The sequence below is a fragment of the Falco rusticolus genome, chromosome 10, assembly GCF_015220075.1.
Source record: "Falco rusticolus isolate bFalRus1 chromosome 10, bFalRus1.pri, whole genome shotgun sequence".
NCBI lineage: Eukaryota > Metazoa > Chordata > Aves > Falconiformes > Falconidae > Falco > Falco rusticolus.
In genome coordinates this window covers 32,637,248-32,657,735 of record NC_051196.1, presented here as the reverse complement: position 1 = coordinate 32,657,735, position 20,488 = coordinate 32,637,248, and the positions used below count along the sequence as shown (strand labels likewise).

At 41.1% G+C, this 20,488-nt stretch overlaps 1 protein-coding gene across 1 annotated transcript in view; it reads left to right on the top strand.

Moving 5' to 3' along the window:
• Window positions 1-20,488, top strand: part of TOP1 (DNA topoisomerase I) — a 68,988-nt gene that overhangs the window by 32,917 nt on the left and 15,583 nt on the right. The window contains exons 4-9 of the mRNA XM_037402008.1: window positions 8,518-8,644; window positions 9,188-9,246; window positions 12,059-12,154; window positions 13,362-13,437; window positions 14,450-14,547; window positions 18,904-19,019. Coding sequence (XP_037257905.1) covers window positions 8,518-8,644; window positions 9,188-9,246; window positions 12,059-12,154; window positions 13,362-13,437; window positions 14,450-14,547; window positions 18,904-19,019 — 572 coding nt within the window. The remainder of the gene's footprint in view (window positions 1-8,517; window positions 8,645-9,187; window positions 9,247-12,058; window positions 12,155-13,361; window positions 13,438-14,449; window positions 14,548-18,903; window positions 19,020-20,488) is intronic.

Here is a 20,488-nt window from a genome sequence, read left to right as displayed (position 1 = left end):
GTGGAAGGGGGATTTGTTCACTATGCCATTTTTAATAGCTTTTAATTTTACCAGCAATGGGACAGGAATAAATTGCTTTGAAATACTGGAGAATTTCCCTATTTCAGGGGGCTCTTATTTGTGATGTAACAAGACCAAAAGCAAAATTGTTTTTTGGGGAAGAAGAGTGAGGGCTCTGCGTACATTTCATTAGTCTGGCTTAGCCCTTCGTAATAGAACCATTCAAAGGGCTGGTTCTAGGTCCAGTTTATATTGATACTTGATTGCAGTGGCCATCACTGCTAAGAAAGGTTCCTCGTGCAGAAATTTGTATGGATCTACATGGAACAAGTGCCTCATCAGCTGGGCTTAAAAATGGATACTTGTTTTTCAATCCATCCACTGACTTTCATGACACTGGGCTGGTAAACGTCTGTATTCCCCAATGTCACCCAGTTGTGCTTGCAAGCTAACTGAAAGGGGTTGCATTTTTAGGAGATGGATTCAAAACCTGTTGGAAACTCTTCGTTTGGAAGGTTTTTAGACAGGTTAGAAAACTTGGTTTCCAAGTTTTTCAAGTGTGCAGCTGGGAAAGCTTTTCTGGATGACACACTTGAATTGGTTTTTGTAACAAAGTGATGTACTGGTGGATCTGTTCTCATGATGCTATCTCTATAGCAAGAGTTTCTTTAGAAAAGCATTTACTTTCTTACCTGTTGTTCAAATGGCACCTTCACCTTGAAGGGGCACCTTAAGTGTGTTTGGTTTTTTGGATAATATCTGCTAGGTAGCATACTATTGACAGCAAGCTGTCATCAGCAGGTTTGCAATGCTTTTTTTTGTAAAAAAAACCAAAAAACCAACCAACCAACCCACAACCTCTTTAAGTTCAATAGCTCTTTTAAGCCCTTTGCAGTGAGGTAAGTGGTGAACCTCTTAAGTCGTACACGAGATTTACGTGGTCACGCCCCCTCTCATTATGACTTGTAGAGACTACTGGGTTGAAGGTCTTGTTTTTATGAACAAAGGTGACAAAGTGCCCCTTCCTAAACTTAGCCCTGCAGCAGTGCCACCATATTACTGTCCCTCCACCACCTCCCATCTGCAGCACAAACATCAGCTGAACCCAGTTGCAGGGGTCCACAGCAGACCTCTAGAGCCTCTGCCCTGCTGAGGATTGTGACAGCTGTTTTGATAGGGGATATTTTTGCACAGAAGAATTTTTTGAAGGAGTAAAACCTGCCTGTACTGAAGTTTCTACTTTGACAATGAAAAACAAGGGAAAAAATACCCATTAGTCCTTTAGAAATTAAACAAAAATTCCAAGGTAACAAGAATGTGTGTTTTTTCCAGTGTTTTTTTACCTGTGTGGGGAATTCTTAAAGCACTCCATAAAAGCTTGTCACCTGTTTCTAAAATTGAAAATTAATCTTTTAGGAAAGTTGTATCTTGGATCAATAGAATTGCATGTAAATCTTCAGAAAAGCCATTCAGTATTTCAGAAAAGCTGCTGTGTTATTGCAAAAGTTGTGCTGTATCTTTGATAATTCTCAGAGGCTGAATGGTGCTTTAGCAGAAATCCAACCCATTGTTGTTGGTGAAACTTGGCTTTGTATCTCCATGGCATTTTATACAGTGTGTGTAAAGAGTCCTGTAATTGCATTCTGAGAAGTACAGTACTGCATTGGACATTGGACACAGTTAAGAGCATTGTCTAGTTGTGTTTGAAGCAGATCGTTTTTATGTCTGTCTGTAATAGTTTTGACAATTTCATTTCCTGCCCTACACTTAAAAAAGGCTTTTAAAATGAAACCTGCATCAAGAAGGCAGAGAAACTTCAATGCAGGAGAATAAATGTTTCCTGTATCCAGACTTTGAAGCATCTAAACTGCCAAGATAAGTCTCAGAAATACCTAAAATAGATAATTTTGATTTCATATGGCAGAAGTGTGTGGAGTCGTATGTAGAACTTCTTAATTTTGCTTCTTGCTTTCCTCTCCCACTCACAAGATGACACTTCTGTATCTTAACCACTCATTTACAGCTGTAGTAAACTGAGAGAGAACATTTGTATGCCTCAGATCTTCTCAGTCACCCCTCAAGGAAAGAAAATGCAAAGCCCACTGAAGAAAAAATCCATATCAAAGAATAAATCCGCATCACTATAGAGCAATCTCTATCAAGCAAAATGTTTTCTTTGGCTCCTTTGCTCAGCCCTGTACTTCCCGATCCCCAAAAGAAAGTTTAACACACACCTATTAAATATAAATGTCGGTGGTTAAAAAAATAAAATTAAACAAATCTGATGTGGCAGTAGGTTTCTGATCTGTGGGAGACAAGTATTTCAAAAAAGTAGAATGTACAAAATAATAAAATAATGGGTCCTTTGAAGCCAAGGCTTGTTAGAGATCAGTTCAGAAGCGTTCACAGCAACAAGTGTCTTTCTGCCAGGTGTCTTCTTGGGCTTTGTGCATGGAGTGTGGGCTGCCAGTAGACTGGGGAGTGCAGGAATGGCTGTGATGGGGAAGGGGAGCAAAGAGGCTGCTCTTGTAGCACTGATCTGTGTTGTCAATGTGACAAGCATCTGAGCTGCAGGAAGAAAAATCTTCTGTCAGATTGCATATTTCCTCCATTTACTAAATCTCTTGTGATCACAGCTTGAGACAAACTGAAGCGTGGAACACAGAAGGGATTTATAGACGTGATCTTCACTGGCATCGTGTAAGTTTTATGGTTTTGCTAGGAAAAACACAGGTTCCAGGCATTTGCTAGTCGTGAATGAAGATAAATTTCAGTTCAGACTTCTTGCACATCTCCTCTGATTTATTATGTGATCCTGAATGATTAAGAACTGTGTGCATAGGGGGCAGGAGGAGGCAGGGGTATCTGATGTAGAAGGGAAAAAGCAATTTTAAAAAAAGTGTTTCAGCACCCCCTATGCTCTAGCACTTGTGGGTTTGTTTTCATTCCCTATTTGAGTGCACAGTTCACCTTGATGAACTTTCTCATGTGTGACGCTGCCTTCCAGTAGTAAAAATACTTGCTTTTCATTTAGTAATATACCTGATTCTCACACGTCCACAGAAGGTACATGCTAAGCCTGATCCTTGTCTCAGTCTGTGAATACTGTTCTAGTTTTTAATATTTTTATCAGCTGTTGATTAGTCCAGCTTTTTATCTTGTTCCTCTTGCTGAAGGCTTGCTCTGTGAATCTGAAAATTGCTGAAAAGACTTCTTTCAACTCCGGGAAAAGTCATTTCAGGTTTTTCTTTATTGTATTGCTGAAATCCCAGCAGAAGCACTGGAGCTCACGTGTTCGTTCCCTGTAATACCATATGATAACCCTCTTAACTGTGAGCATAAAATACTGCAAGCCAGCTGAAAACTTGTCGTTTGCTGGTGTGCCTTCTGTTTCTGAAATGCTCCCTGCACAGTCAGCCGTTCTTGGTATGCATTAGTCTGAATATGATCACAGTTTGCCATTAATATTGTGTTACGTCAAACGAGACACAGGCTGCGTAACCTATGCTCTGTCCCTATTGTGTTTTTAGATTTCACTAAAATCACAGCTCCCTGTTATTTTACGCTTCAGTTGCATTGTAGGAGCTCCTGTGTAGGCAAGCAGAGCTCTGCTTGCAGCAGGCTCTGGTGCTTGCTAGTAGCAGATTCCCAGTCACGAGCTAATTACAGCTGAGAATATGAGAGAGGAAATAAAAGACACTTCAGATAAAGCATCCTTCCCAGCTTGTGATTTTGAAGCTGGAATGGAAAGGGCCTGGGAAGGGATTATTAACGTACGTAAATGGCACCTGAAGAATGCGGTGTTAAATTACTGCAAAGCTGTTGTAGTTTGAAGAAGGAAGCTGTGATCTGCACATCTGCCATTCTTTGGAAACACTTTCCACTTGTGACTTTCCCATGTGATCGTAGCCTCAGCAGCTGCTGCCAGGTGGCTGTCCTCCCTTCCTCTCCTCCTTCCTGCCCTCCAGCAGGCATCCTCACTGGGAAATACAGCCACCTTTTCAAGGGAAGTGGCATCTTCTGTTGCATTTACTACTTCGTCTGCTTCAGGCTGAGCTCTCCAAGGCCTTCAGATGCCCTTGTTCATACTTAAACTCTTAAGTGAAAGACGGGCAAGCTAGTAGCAAAAAGGTTGTATTTAGGAGATGCATTTCTACTCGTCTGGCCTTTCTGTGAACTAAGCCAGTACCGTGGGATATCTTCAGATGACGTAGTCCCTGGTTCTGCCTGTATTGATATGGTGTCCTACTGTACTCTGTTACCTTAAAACAAACAAACAAACCCCAAATCCAACAAAAGCAACAGTGCAGGTTGTCAGAATTAAGCACTTTCAGAGGTGTAAAACACTTAAGTGCTCTTACAGTGGTTAACTGTAATGTTCTGGGTGAAAAGGAAGATCTTATTTTGTCAGCAAGGCTGGGTATTTCTAAAACAGATTGTGAGCAACTGTTCTGTGATCCAGTTGTCTTCAGGCGAACTTGCACTCGAGGTTCTCTCTCTCTTACCCGGGGGGTTGCTGTCCTGCTTCATTGGCTTCAAGCTGTCTTATTGGCAGAGGGGTGTGTGCAAGAAAGGTAACAGAGGATCCACAGCACTCCGAGAAATTAATTCAGGATAAGTTATCTGGCTGTATGTGGTCTTAAGACCTTTTATATTGGTTGGTTTTGGTCTTTTTAAAGAAAAGTGATCGGGGTGGTTTTTTTTCCAGTTTTGAATCGGCCAGGAAGATAGACTTCTGATCTTTAAATTGTTCCCAGTCCCTCCTAATAATAGCTTTGGGGCTGTCTGGAAATAGCTTTCTGATAGAAGGCTGACACTCCTTCTTCAGGGTAAGGATGGCATCCTGTTGCTTTCTCTTTTCTTTTGAGATTAGTGTGGTGGTTAAATTGTGTTCCCCTGGAGGCTCGCATAAGTATCTTAGCCAAATGAAAGACCAAAGCAGCTCGGCTTGCTGACTGAAGTTAATATCTGAGCAACTTGCTTTGCTTTTGGAAGAAAAAAGGTTATTCTTCTCAGGATTGTTGCTTGGGGCCTTTGTTATCAGCATGTTTCCAAATGAGCTTTTCTGGGAGATGCAGATTTCAGGCCCTCTTAGGGAAGAGGAGCACATGCCCTCATTGTTGCACGTGTCAGAAAATCTTGAACCAAGTTGTTGAAGTCAGAGCTGTGGTCCAGTGTCTAGAAACACATAGGGCCGACAAGGAGTCTGCTTACAAATAAGGGAAATAAATGTATGCCTTTTTTGTTTGTGTTTTTTGGTTGTTGTTTTGTTGGAGATTTTTTACATTGTTGTCGTGAGTAGCACATGAAATCAGATTTTTATCTGGGGAATTTCTTCTAGTCACATACCAGGAGCAGCAGCAAGCGGAACCTCAGGGCCTGGCCACCAATACTGTTAGGAAAATGAAGCTGCCAGGTGAAACTGGAGACAGTTTCCTTGGGTCATCTGAGCCCCCTGTTGCTTTGGTGAGAAATTTACTGCTTTGTAGAGCAAAGGGGAAGAATAGTCTTGTGATTAAAAAACAAAGCTTAAAAAAACCCAAACCCAACACCTAAGACTGAGTCGGGAATCCAGATTTCTTGATTCTGACTCTAGTGCTGAAAAATCTGAGCTTTAGATTAGATTGCGTAACAGCTTTTCAATGGTGGCCACTTACTGTCTTTCGAGGGAGGTGTCATTTGAGCTTCTACTTCAGCAAGCCTAAGTTTTTAGTACTTTTTGTCTTTATTCCAGCTGTTAGTCTGTAAGCATGCAACATAAAAATTCTCACTGCTTCTTTTAGGCCAGTGGGATTTTTCTACCTTTTTCAGCATTAGCTTTGCAGATGTAGGTTGTCATCTATTAATTTGCTTTTAGTCACATTTTGTGTGCATCTCTGGGCTCTGCAAGTCACATACTGAAAGCTAGTGCTTTTGGCTGCTAGCGAGGAGCATGGTGCTTTTGAAAACTTAAGCTTTTTTTTTTTTTTTCTGCTATTCCAAACTCCCAAGCAACATTTACCTTAGAGAACAAACCCCGTCGATCGCAGCGTGTACTGTGCTTTGAAGATGCAGATTGTCTGAGTAAAACATGTTATTGCAGGTAGGATTTAAATATCAAATAAGAGCAAGTCAGAAAATAGAAACAAGCAGACTTGCAGAGAACAAAACGGGTTGAAGCCTTGCATGTTTGTTAATTATGTATGTTTTTTTCCTGTATGATGATATGCCTTTGTAATTGTAAAACTTAAATCTTTGGCAAATGATGTACCTAGCATACAGATAACAGTACAAGATACCAAGTCTGAATTTCCAGATCTTCCTGAGTTAAAAAAGGATTAATCAATGTGTGGGGTTTGTGCTTTCAGACAGTCAATGAATCTCATTGGAGCAGAGGAAAATGAAATAGGTATCTTAAGTCTGAAACACTGATGAATAAACAGGATACAGAAGCTGGGATGTCAAATCTGAGCAAGAGTAGCAAGCATCTCCTGGATTTCCAAGATCCAGTGTCAGGATGTCCTGCATATGTAATTGCATGTCCTGATCACACAGCACACATAACACGATCTGCTGGGTAAGAATAGTCTGCAGTTGTTGAATCTTCACTCACAGGCAACATGTGGTGCTGTGCGTCTTATTTCTAAGAGTGCCAGTTGCCTTTTGATATTTAGATACTCCTTTACAGTTTTATATGTAGTATGAAGAGGTTGCTAGAGAGTTAAAATGAAACTGGTTTCTCTTTCTACTGATCTCTTTCAATGTGACACAGTTTGTGAATATACTGACTTCAGTGATGGATTTTCATGCTTCAGCTGCTTGAGCTTGAAAGGCTGCTGTATATTTATTGGAGTGTGTGGGACTCTGAGCTTGAATAATTTAGACCTTTTGCAGGTTCAGGTCCTTTTGTGCTAGTGTTACACAAGGCTCTGAAACTCTCTGCGTTGGACTTTACTCGGCAGTTCTACAGCTGGGTATGGGTCGGTGTATTTATGGCTGTGGCTGCCTTCCTCTTCATCACATGCAAGATTTATGGGAGCTAGTTAATGTGGTGCTTGTTTTCTGTAGCCATTGAATATCCAGCCCTTTTGTAGTCTGGTTTTTATGATAGAAGGAAGACTTGAAGCATATATAGTTTTTAAAAATCACACTCCTACCTGGTGTTCCAGGCTTGCTGTTTTTCAGGTCTGTGCTCCCCCAGATCAGTTTGGACTTGCACTTGAGTGTTGAAATGACTGAAATAAGGAAGCTTGCCTATTTCTAGTAGAGGTTTGCATTGCATTGAATAGTCCTAAGGAGAAGCGGAGTGCATCCCAGAGAGCAGTAGTGGTGGGAGTTAAGTGCTGAGGAAGGAGGAGCATGAGCTGCCAGTGTGAGGAGGGCAACTTACTTGGTGCCTAGCCATGCCCAGTAGAAGAGAGGCTGATTTCCACTGTGCCTTTCTTTGGTTTGCTTTTAAGCCCAGCATGACCTCAGGGAGTGCACACAACCTTATAAATGTGTATTGAAGGCCTGTTGAATTGACAGGCTTGCTGCTTGGCTTCCACAACAGTGCTGCTAATCCTTGCGGCCAGTAGAGTCTCCTGAGAGTGTTTGCTTACTTTCTGGCTCCAAGGATCGGGTCATTTCATGTCATTTTCATTTGAAAACAGTTGCGTCTTTTTGGTTGATAAGAAAAACTTGAGAATGTGATTCCAAATTTACCTAAATGTATTGGAAATCAGAAGGATGTAGACAAGGAAGATTTTTCTTCTCCTTGGGGATCTTTTTTCCTCTGTTCTGTCTAAAGAATTTTGGTTATTTAAACTCTCAATGCTGTTATCCATAGCACCAAACCCTTGGGTAGCAGCAGCCCAGATTTTCACCTTTGGTGAGTTCCAGTCCTGCATGGCAGGGTCGTCTCAGCCGAGCAGAGCTTGCTTGACCACCGTGGTGAGGCACAGTGAGGAAACAGCTTCGACTGAGGACTGCAGCATTATTCCTGCCTTTTCTGTTTGACTTTGCATAAACACAAGGACATCTCATATCCTGTTTGCTCTGGTTTTCCCATCTGTTTGGGAATAATAGAGATCAGCGGTTTTCTCTTTAAGTTCCAGAGATGAGAGCTGCTACAATGACAAACTGTTGTCTGAGCAAAAGCTGACATGGGCATTGATGGGACTGGCGGCTCTATTCCAGTGACCTTTTATGTGGACTAGGAAAAAGAGGAAAAGCAGAGACAGTGGGAATTCAGCCTAAAGTGTTGAGCTTTAAGTGTAGCAGCTGTGGATTTCCTCAGCAATCCAGGCTGATGGGGGTTTTCCTGAGGTGGAGCTCTTGGCGTCTGTGGTGTTGTGGTATGTCCCCCTCCTGTTCCTCTTCCTCCGGAGGAGCATGGATGACATGTGACAGGAGACTGTGGTGGATCTTTCTGTTGAGGTGATCTCTTTATTTTGTAGGGTTTGTAATGATCAAACCCAGTGACTCTTTACTGCTGGAAGCTGTCTGTATTAGTTCTCCTTGTGTTCCCCTCTGCGAACATACGCTTTTGTCTTGCAGTGAGCACAAAGATTCCTCGGAAAAGAAACACAAAGACAAGGAGAAAACCAAACACAAAGATGGCAGCTCAGAGAAACACAAAGACAAACACAAAGATAAAGACAAGGAGAAGAGAAAGGAAGAGAAGGTATGTGTCTCCTGTGGGAGAGACAAGAGGATGGTTCTGGTTTATACTACTGAATGTTACAAACTCAGTAGGTTAGATGTAGCTTATACTTCCATGTTTTTATCAGCCTGGAGAGAATTATCCCAATGCTACCCAGAGACTTAGTTTGTGGAGTGCTAGGTAGGAATTTGTAAGGACTTTAGCTGCAGCCGTGGTGAAGCATAACAATTCCACAGTGGAGCTGTTTCTACTGGCTCCACATTTCACTTTGTCAAGGCAGAAAAATCTGTTAGATCATGTTCGTTCTGTGCAAGGACAAAACTATACAGTTAACTCCAATCTGTTGAAATTGAGGGCCAGAAAATACAGAGTTGACCATGATTTACCAAAAGTGTTGCCTTTTTGGTGTGTCATGTAGGTCACTAAAGGCTACAGGGGACGAAGGTGTAGTCACAGTGCCCTTTGGTTCCTTCCACAAGTTAAATATCCTGCCTGTGTTGCATACTAGAAAAACGTAAGTGGTCTGGGCAGCACTAATCACCTCCTACTTTTTATGTTTTTCAGATGAAATTACCTTCTGGTGATATAAAAATAAAGAAGGAAAAGGAAAATGGTTTCTCCAGGTAAGAAGTCAGGTCTATGATCTGGAAAAAAAAAAAAAAAAAAAAAAAAAAAAAAGCAGTTTGACTTTTCTTAGGTGCTCAGTGTTTGACCACTCTCACTTGGTCTTGGGGAAAAAATTGGAATGCTTTTGACCCCTTCAGACACCATATTCTCAATTATGGGAACTGGTAACTGATATACTTACCTAGTTAACTGGAGATGGGAGCTGTTAAATACCTGGTATCTGCCTGCAGATGATGGATTTGTCCAAGTTTGAAGTAGTTGAATTCTGCCAAGGACAGATTGAGCTATGGAAATGTTGGTAGCTGGAGTTGAAAGAACCTTTGTTACAGAGTTGGTACCTGGAAGCTGCAGGCAGTCTGCTGGAGACAGGGCCTTATAAAGACACTCCAGGTTGCCTCAAGTGTCTCTTCTGTAAGTGACTGCAGCCCAAAGCCTGCAAAGAGGCATGGCAAGTGAAGGGTGCTGGTGTAAAATCAGAAGTACCTTCAGAAAATGCCTAAATGTCCAACTCTGTTAAAAATCCTGCTAATAATACAGGCTCCTGGGCTTAGTTGTTGTATCAGTCATTAATGGGTAGTCTTACTAAAAACTGGAAACGAGCAATTGTTTCTGAGTACTTTTTTCTAATAGTTTTACCAGCTAAGATCACTTGTGACTTGTTTAAGTGTAGCCATTGGTGATCTTTAAGGTGGTAAATCCAGTCCACTAACTTACTGGAGGTCTGTGGCATGGTGGATGGATGTGTCGGTATCTGTTAGTCAAGCAAAGCTTTCAGTCATGTGCCCATTTTTACGAATTCATTTATAAAAAATAAACAAAATCCTTCCAGTCTCACCATGTTCTGCGGACACAGAGAGGCTGGGAGAAGATACCTGTCGAGTCCATGCCTGTTAGTTATTCTTTGCATATTTTGAATGTGCCCTCTTAACATGAGTTCCTCAATCTGTTTCATTTTCTTGCTTCTGTTTAAAAATGACAAACCAAGTAGTTAGGCTTGGCGCAGGGAAGAGGCGCCCCCTGCCGGCCCTTTTGGGGATACCCTGGAAACAGCGATGACTTTTAGGTGTTCCGTAGTGTAGGAGATGGTTAATAATAACTCTTTTCAGCCTCTGCTATTCAGCAGTATTGCATGAATGTGCTAACCTCACCAGGGAAGTTGTGTGTTCTCGTATCAAAGTAACTGGGTCCTCTTTAGGTCCCAAAACATTTTTTTGTGTGTGTGTGTTTGAGAAAAGCCTGGAGGAGCCATCACAATTGTGCTTTCTTCAGGGCCTAAAGCTGGCTAAGAGTAAAGTAATTATTTTCTTTTTTTCTGCTGTAACGTTTTTTTTTACAAGCTCACCAGAGAAAAATATCCTCACTCAGATGGTTTTGATTTTCTTCCTTAAGACTTGGTATGATGAGCAATGTTACAGTCTTGGAAACAATGCAAGTCAAGGTTCAGCTTGGTCACGGATCTCCTTTTTTTAATATAATTGCACTTTATTTCCTACTATTACAAAATGTTGTGAAATATTTCACTGTTAAAATAGACTAGATAAAATTCCTAGCAAATTAATGAACAGTAGTTCTAGATTTCTGCCTGGAAGGGAGAATAAATTAAACAAGACAAATACTTTTTTTCCATGTTTTGCAACTGTCTATGTGTTACAGACTTGTGTCTTAGTTAATCATAAGCGATGCCACAGAAATGGCTTCTTACAGCAGCACGTATCTGTTTCCCCTGAGTTGCATCTGCCAGCACTGCAGTGGCTTTACAGCTGTGAAAGAGCAAACTGCCTTGTTCTGCTTCATGGACACGTTGCCAGCTAAAATAAGACTCCAGAATGTCTCTTGCTGACTGTGATCTACAAAGTATAATGGTGCTTTTTTTTCTCCCACTCCATCCAATTGCGAAATCCATATGTTGACTTGAAAACTGAGTCAATTTGATATAGAAATTGCTGATTGAATATATGAACAGGAAAGCCCAGGATGGCACTCTTTCTACCTGAGTGGAGCAGCACTAAGTGCTTCAAAATGTAGCTGTGAACTCCTTGAGACATCTTTTTCTTTATGAAGATAAGTAAAATGCTTCTGTGAAATCCAGAAGTAATGAGTTTGTTTAAAGGGATAGTATCTCTTGTACATGTACTCTTTCTTGTTCTTTTTTAATTTTTTTAAAATTACTGAGGTCTTGAGACACTATGTCTGAAAATGTTGAGCCTAACTTAATATTTGTGGTCTGTTGAAAGGGACGGGATTGTTTGCTTCCCGCAGTTTGGACAGTGAAAAGAGTGTGATCAGTTTAACTTTGCCAAATCTTTGTTTCCTTTTCTGGTTTTCACATGCCTCTGTATTTAGTTGGCAAAAGATTCATGGGAATAGCTTTCAAATCTTTGTTTAGTTGATAATCTTTTTCTCTTATCAGGCTCAATAAGGATATTGAGTTGAAACTAAATAATGTCCTCTATTTGACTGCACACATGCATTTCAGTTTTGTGTTAAGTACATTTGAAAGTGCTGGAAGCTACAGTTGTTTTTACTCAAAACCTCAAAGGAACACAGTGAAATCTAAACAGTTGAATTTGATCTTGATGTTGCTTGAGAAATGGTAAATAAGTAGGCACTGAATGACTCCTTATGCTGTCTGTGGATATTCAGAGAATGACAGTTCAGGTCTTGGGAGTCTTAAGATGACAACACATTCCAGGACTGGAAGACATGCCCGTTTTGGAGATGATAATTTCTTAAAACTGAGTTGTTGCTGGTGTCCAGGAAACCTCATATTTGAAATTAAAAACCACCTTTCTTGGCTTCTTTTTGTAGTCCACCTCGTATTAAAGATGAACCAGATGATGATGGGTTTTACATGTCTCCTAAAGAGGACTCCAAACCGCTGAAGAGACCTCGAGAAGATGATGAGTAAGTGGTGTGGGTGCTGGCGACTTGGATGTTTGGCTTTTTAAAAAAATAACATTGAGGGAGAAGGTGGGATTTCAGGCCATCAAGGCAAAATTGTTCATGTGGGTGACTGGAGGTCTGAGACCGGACTCCTTATGCTGTTACAAGTCTTCTGTGCAGGTCAAGGATAGTATTTGTGGTGTCCAAGGCAAAATACCATTACCTGCTCCTGCAGATGATGCTGTGAAATGTTGCAGTGCTAGTAAATAAAAAAGACAAAAACCCAGAAGGTAGGTAGAGAAAGAGCAAGAGAGGTATTTATGCTAGCTAAGTAGCTTGCAGTGGTTTCTGTTGGGTAAGGAAATGACTGCACAAGTGGAAGAGGAGGCATTGTCAGCCTGTTTGGGGGCAGGGTGGGAGGTTTGCCAGCACTGCTTGGCCTAGAGTCTAAATTTGTCATGGGTTATGCTAAATCAAAATAAAAATACATACGGTGTTTGCCTGATACAGTAACCTACCCAGTAAAATAAAAGCCCAGTTACATCATGCTGATGTGTCACCATCTATGTGCATCCAGCTCTTTGGATAGTGTGGCCTTACTAGCGGTCTGGAGTTAAAGGGTTGGAAGGGTTTAACCATGGTGGCATTGTGTCCCTGTGTGGTATTTCTCAGTTTCCAAGAGGAGATGGGTGTGACATCCTTTGTGTAATCATTTGCTGCCCTCTGTTAAACTTTTGTGACCTCCCATCTCATGTCTGCAATGGAAAGATTAAGAATTTGCCAGTAGTCAATTTTGCTGTTGAACTAGTGGAGGATGCAAAAGGTGAGCCATGTGGGCAGGTCCCAGACTGATGACTGGAAAAGGAGTTGGGGTTAGAACATGCCACAAAGCTGTTGCCCATTTTATCCCATCCCATGTGATCACTGGGAGGCTACTAGTGCTTTTGGATCAATTCTTCATCAAGGAAGATTTTTGCTTCAGCAGTTTGAAACTTGTGGAGAAGTGTTCACAGTAACAGCTTACGGGTTTTAGGGTTTTGTAGGCTGTTTGGCTGGATAGGGATTGTTCAGTTTTCTGAGAGTGGGGCATAAAATTATATTCTTTAGAAATGAAACATGCTAGAAATATTGTGAACTTGTGCACACAAACTTGGTATATGACTTCTGTTTATTTTTTTTTATACTGGAAAATTATTATTTTCATCAGCTAGTGGTTTTGTTTTTACAGTGCTGAGTACAAACCCAAGAAAATCAAAACAGAAGACATCAAGAAAGCAAAGAAAAGGAAACAAGAGGAAGAAGAGGTAATGTGAAAGATGAGTTTATTTCTATAATCAAGAAAAGCAAGGCTGACAATTTGGTGTTGAATTATGTAGAGCAGGGGGAGTCTGATTCAAGGGTACAGAGGCAGGGGCCAGTTTGGGACGAAGCTGCACGTGGTAGATCCCCACCTGTGGTGCAGGTTAACTTATCTGAGCCATGATGTATACAAAGTCAGGAAAACTTTGTCTCCTGCTCTTAAAACAACGGATGGAGATGATGCCTCCAGGACATGAACTTCTGCCAGTTCCAGGCAATTCGCAGTCCTTCTGTTAAGTAGCTCACAGAGGGTAGAGGAGCCTCGCTAACAACATCTGGTAATTGCACAGATGATGTAGCACAGTTCAGAAGCAGGGGAGATGAAACAGAGCTAAGCTGCTAGAAAGATGCTTACAGCTTTGAGATGAAGTGTAGAGTGGAAGTCTCATTGGAGAGGGACTTTACTGAGAGGTTAGCCATAATTTGAGACTAAGGAACTATGCTCCACATCTAGCAAAGGTACCCTTCTGAGGCACATGTTGCAGGCACCTCCTGGCAGTGTGGTTAATTCTTCATTTCAATGACAGTGTCTCTGTAGTGAACGTATACTAGTACGTTCCCAGAAGCCACCTCACAGTGGTGCAAGTGTGCTCTGTAGCATTGGCCAGACTAGATAACGCTAGTGCAGGCCAAGGAGGGTGTTTCTATAATTAAGCAATTGTGTTACTATGGCCCAGGCTCCTCGCTTATTAGGTGAGGCAGAATAACTGACTGTGTGTACACTTAGCATGCCCCAAGTGCAAAGTAAAAGAATTTAGCTTGAAATATAAGTGGGACCATCAGCGGATTTTAACTTAATAGGATGATCTAAGAGCACGTTTACGTATTGAAGCCACAGGAATTTGGTTGTTTGCAGTCAGATTTATATACCCCAAGAGACAGTCTTCTAGTTTTAAAGCATCTTGTCAGGGAGGGGAGAAGTAGCTCATTCTAACAGATTCTTCACTCATTTTGCAGGACAGCAAAGCAAAGAAAGCTAAAAGCAAAGATAAGAAAGTCCCTGAAGCAGACAAAAGAAAGAAGCCGAAAAAAGAGGAGGAGCAAAAATGGAAATGGTAACTATCTATCAGTGATGTAGGCTACCTCTGCACCTGACCTTTCCCTGTTAACTTCCCATGCTGACTGATAAGCATATCTGGCTTTCTCTTTTGGTGATTCATGAGGATTTGTTCTGAATAATGGGCTTACTTTTTCTGGTAAGCTTTAAATAAGTATCTCATTCACTATGTTCATCCCCTGAAGCAGAAGTGAAATACCTTTTTTGGTATACCTAGAACAAGAAATAAGTTGTTTGTGAGGCTGTTTTATGTTGTGGGGTTTTTTTTTCCTTATCTGTAGAATGTAGAGGCTGTCTGTAATGATCAGGTACCAGTATTCTGGTGCCCAGGACCTGCTCCATTCTGACACTCTTCAGAGCAATATGAAAACTTGCAGGCTTGGGGGAATATATAAATAGCGTGGAACTATTAACTGGTATTCTAGTAGATCTTATCTGTCTTGTATAGAGGGTACAACATGAGTGGTTGTCTACCTTTCTATTCTAGCTGGATGTCAACTGTGTGCCTCTCAAAACTGCTGCTGTCTCTGGCACAGATATGAAAGTTGGTCGATGGACCGGTTAAACGTGGGTTGTTTGGACAATGAATTTTGAAGATAAGTTATGAACGGAAAGCACTTTTTGTCTTGCTCAGGACCCTAAAGTTGTGCTTTTTTTTTTTAGAACATTTTTTAAATAAATCTGGACTTTGTGGTTCATTTGGAAGACAGGCCTATGCTGCATCAGTGGTGCTCTGTGTAAGAAACCTGCTGGATTTATTTTCTAGCTATCCACAGTAATGTAAGCTGTTGTTACAGCTAGATTTGAGGAGCTGTTACTTGTGTGAAGTTTGGGCCTTAGTACTTCCCTCAGTTCAATGCATATTTAGATTTCAAAAGCATGTTTATTTTCTGCACTCTTGTAATCTCCTGTAATGTATTTTTGTGCCCTTTTGGAGATGATGTTTTCATGAGTGTTTTATGAGATCATTTGGCTATTTTTAATAGATCTGTAGTGTTGTGGAATGCCTTTGCAATCTTCAGTCATTTCAGGTTGAGTTTTTTACCCCTTTATTTTCCCTCTTATTGATTCATCTTTAAAAGAAAAATTATTCTGTAGTGTATAGCCTTGGCATATTTCTCTTTGTCACAGCTTCCTTAGAACACCAGCACTTGAACAGTTTTTTCATACTTTTATGCTGTCTTAAAAAATTGGTTTTCAGGCCCTTCCCCAGAACTGTCCTGATTGATGATATTTTTTTTTCCTTTTTCCCTGAACAATCCACTTTTTTTCTCGATCCTTGACAACATATTTTTAATATGCTTTGACATTAACAAACTATAGGGACATGAAGCAATAGGAAGCTACAGAAGGTCTCTTTAAGCCTTTATGATCTGTTGTCTCTCTGGCTTTGTTTCAGCTGCCCTTGCCTGTTCTGTCGAAATACTCTATTATCACAACTCCCTTTTGTTGTAGTCTGTATCCTTCACAGCAAACCTTTACTGGAGAGCTGTGCTGTTCTCACCTGCCTTGGCTGCATGGGCCCTGGTAGCTGTGTTAAGCTCTGCGATTTGTGCTTACTGCTGAGGAAAACTGCCTTTGAAAGCATGTTTTGCAAAATTTGGCAGTAGGTAGCTGCATCCTTCTGCTGATGTTCCTGTCATCCATCTGCAGCTTTGTATAGCGTGTCTTTGCTGGACAGAGTTTCATCTGCACTTGTGTCTCTTAAGGGCATTTCATGTTCCATCTGAGTCAATTTTCTGAAAGTCTGATATCTTTTTTTGGCTGCTTGTTCAAGTGCTTACTGCTTTGAGCACTTTCATCCTCACTTATGTGAATACTTGATGCTAGACATTCCCAAGGCATTGGCCTTGTTCATCACTGTGTGGAGCTCTTTTAGAGGTCATTTTCACACCCTGTCAGTATGTGAAAAATATGTGATCCAGAAGTATACCTTATGAGCACTTCTCCCACCTTGTGTTATAGTAAGTTCATTTCCTTGAAATAACATGTCCTGGAGGTATAGTCTGGGGTTTTTTTTCGTAAGAATCTTCTCTATTTTCATTCCACTTGAAAAATCCCTCTCCAACTCTACCTTCCTGAGCTGCCTGGCATTCTTGATAGAATCAACAGGCTTGATACGGGATTTAATCAAGGAACCTATGTGACTGATCAGCAGCGGCTTTCCTAACAGGCAGTGTTCTCCCTGCTCCATGTAATCTTTTGTAGAACATTGCTTTAGGACCAGGAGCTATCTTGGACAGTGTTGCTCTAACAGGTTTTTTTGTTTAAAACCAAATGAGGATGAAAAATTGGCTAAACTCAGAAGGCTTACTTTTACCTTTTGTCTTAATGGTTATGCATGAGGTTTAGGAAGGTGGAGGTGGCGTTAGGAATGGCTTATGATCTTTTCATGACAAACTTTCTGGTAGCCTTGGGCTTAGAAACCACCCCATGGATCGAGTGTTTCCTTGTAGCCTTCCCAAAAGGCACAACGTGATTCAGCTATCTATTGGAACGGCTACCTTTCTAGGACTCATTTTACATGTGTCCTTCGTAAAAGAACAGGAATGGGTAGAGGAACAATTTCTCATCAAGTAAATACCAGCATGATAAATCTTAAAAAAGACATGGCTGAAAAGCAAGAGTGACAAACTTATCCTTTAAAGTAGTGGCTACTGTGAATGATCCCCACGTTTTTTCTTACTTGAATAAAAATACTCATTGTGAGAGAGGATAGCTGGGAGGAGAGGCAAATGGTTTAATTTATTTTGCTGGAAGGAGCTTCTGGGTGGAAGAACCTAGGCCTATGTTTGACAAAATATTTAGATGTCGAGCTTCTAATTAATTTAAAAAACAACCATTAGGAACGTAAATATTTGGGATCTAGACTTCAAATGTCAATATTAGTTTCTTATATAAACATAGTTTACTCAAGCCTTCTTCCCAGCCAGGGACTGCAACTGACATGCAGGTTTTGTGCCGATAGCTGGGATTGTGGGCTTTGCTGTTAAAGATGTTACTGTCCTTCTCAGTTCAGGTCTGGAGCTGTGGTCAAAGACAGTGTCTTTCTAACTGTGTCAAGATGTTGCATCCCATACAGTTGTTTTTCCTAAATTCTTGATGTACAGGCACCGGTGAAGCATTTTTAGTGTTTTCTGGCAGAAGCTCTTTTCTCTCGATACAATGCTTATCTTCATCCCTGCTGAGATTAAGAGGGTCAGAGCACAGAAGTGATCTGTATTTGTGTATCACGATTCCTGAGATGCATGCAGTACATGTACGTCTTTTCTCAGCTGCTGTTGGACCCAGAATGGGACTGCTCCATAGGGCTGACACTAGAGGGAAGCTTAAACTATTTTTTTTTTTTCTTTTTTGCTCAACAAAGTTGTCTGGGCAATTCAAAGCCTGAGTGCTGTGACAGGTTAATGGTCTTCCAGTTGATTAATCACTAAGGTAAAATAGCCTTTCTCGGCAGGGAATCCTGTGCCAGCAGCATGTAGCAGTAATGTTCTGGTAATCATGAAAGAAGTGTAGAGGGGAGGGGAGGAGTGTGGAATCGGTGGCTCGGGCACACAGGGTACTGGGAACTGGGGGAAGGATACTGGCCTGCTGGGACCCCTTTTCTCTGTAGATAAATTGCTGACCCTGTGAATTCAGTTGGAATATGGAATTGGTGCTGCCTGCCTTGCTGTGTTGTGATACCTAATGCATCACTTGCAAAACATTTTTATAGAGGTGCTTTCAGGCAAGTTTGAGATTTTCCAATGCTACTCTGTTTTTCTTCAAGTATTGCTTTTTTTACCCAAAGAATCAGAATGAATTTAAAATAACAGAGCAGGTTTTAGTCTTTCTGTCTAAGCAGGTTTGTTCTCATTTAGGTCGTAAATGAACATCTGTTTCTTTATCTCTGTCCTTAACGGCATACTTGTCCACATCTGAAAGCAGCTGCATAATATACTACAATTGTTTGGCTTTGCTGAACAGGCATTCTGGACTTGATGTTAGATCACAGCTGACTCTAATTTGGCATGATCCTAGCTGTTTTACAAGACTGAATTCTTCGTTTTCTTAAGTTCTAAGCTTTTTCAGCTGTGTGATTTTATGAAAAGAGCAGCCAGTGGGAGGTGAGGTTATGGTGTCATCAGATAACCTGTGACCCAAGGTTCATGGACATGGCTGTGCTTTTGCTTAAAAAAAAAAAAAAAAAAAAAAAAGGAAAAAAAAAAAGTGCATTGAATATTTGTACTTGGTCTGTGCCTGGCAAAGCAATGATTGCTTGCTGATTTTTCTTTAGCATACTTTTATAGCCACATAGTAATAAAATGAAGATTAGGAGCTTAAATTTGTATTGGTTCGTATTTCTTTCTTGAAGGTGGGAAGAAGAGCGCTACCCTGAAGGCATTAAATGGAAGTTTCTAGAGCACAAAGGTCCTGTATTTGCTCCACCATATGAACCTCTGCCTGAAAATGTCAAGTTTTATTATGATGGTGAGTTAATCTGTGTTTCCACTTGCTGGGAAGAGAAATAAACATTCTCAGGGTATTGTGGTGTTCTTCCGGGGACTGAAAAGATGAGGAGGTGGTTTTGTTTTAGTGGTTAGCTTAAAAGAAGTTCCTCAACTGCTAAGTGAAGGAACGATCTGTGGAATAAAGGAACAGCCTACTGAATTCTGCTGATGGGGTTGACATGGAGATGAACTTGTTCTCCCTCTGTTACAGTGGTAAATCTCTCAGGTTACTTAACAATATGAGTGTCTTACGCCTGCGAGTAGTGGTTTAAAACTAGTAGAGTACGTGATTGTAGCTTCTTCATTGCTGGTCACCTTTAAGCTTGCTCTGTTTTCTTAATGTTATGAATTGCAACTTCCATCATCTGTGATGAAATTCATCATCGCTTGATAGCATGAGCAGGATGAAAGACAATTGAATTTTGATACAGATGATTAGGATCTTGTAGGAATGCATGGGATGACCCTGACCTCAAGGACACAGCCCTCTGGTGTAAGTCATGGTCCCACTCACTAACTGGTGTGTGTGGTAGAACTAATTGATGTGGGATTCTAATGTGTTGGGCTGACTGGTTGTTAGAGGCTCATGTGGAAGGGATTATATGAGGTGATGCCTGCTGGAGATTGGACTTGATGACCCGTGTGCTTCCTTTTAGTCCTGTGATCATGTTAAATGAAGGATCAAATTAACCCAGGATTGAATTAAGTGGGAGGCATCTGAAAGGATGAAAATGTAATTTTTGGTGAAGGGGACATCTGTGCATGGAACTCTTCCAGGAGCAGCGTGCTGTTTTCATGTGACATGACACAGTGTTTTTAAATACTGAGAAATAGGTGGCATTCATTTTCAGCGACAATTTAGTGAAATAAACATTGCATCCTGTTGGAGGCTATCTCCAAGCAAGTAGCACAGTGATCAGGGATGTCTACAGACTTCTTTCTTAGGGTTCTTATAAAGAACTCGATAAAAGTTGGAAATTTTTTTTTCCTCTGTTGAAGCATGTATGATGCCTCTCCTGCTGTCTAGAGAAGGGGAGGGGCAAGTTGCACTGCAGCTGTCTGTTCGGTGCAGGCAGCAATAAGCTCCTCTCTATCTAGCTGTCATGATTTAACCCCAGCCGGCAACCAGGTACCATATAGCTGCTCACTCCCGTCTCACCCAGAGAGATGGGGAGAACTGGAATGTGAAACTTGAGGGTTGAGATAAGAACAGTTTAATAGGTAAAGCAGAAGCCATGCATGCAAGCAAAGCAGGACAAAGACTTCATTCACTGTTTTCCATCGGCAGGCAGGTGTTCAGCCATCTCCAGGAAAGCAGGGCTCCATCACGTGTAACTGTTACTCGGGAAGACAAATGCCATAATGCCAGATGTGCCCCCCCTTCCTCCTCCTTCCCCCAGTTTATATACTCAGCATGATGTCATATGGTATAGAATACCCCTTTGGCCA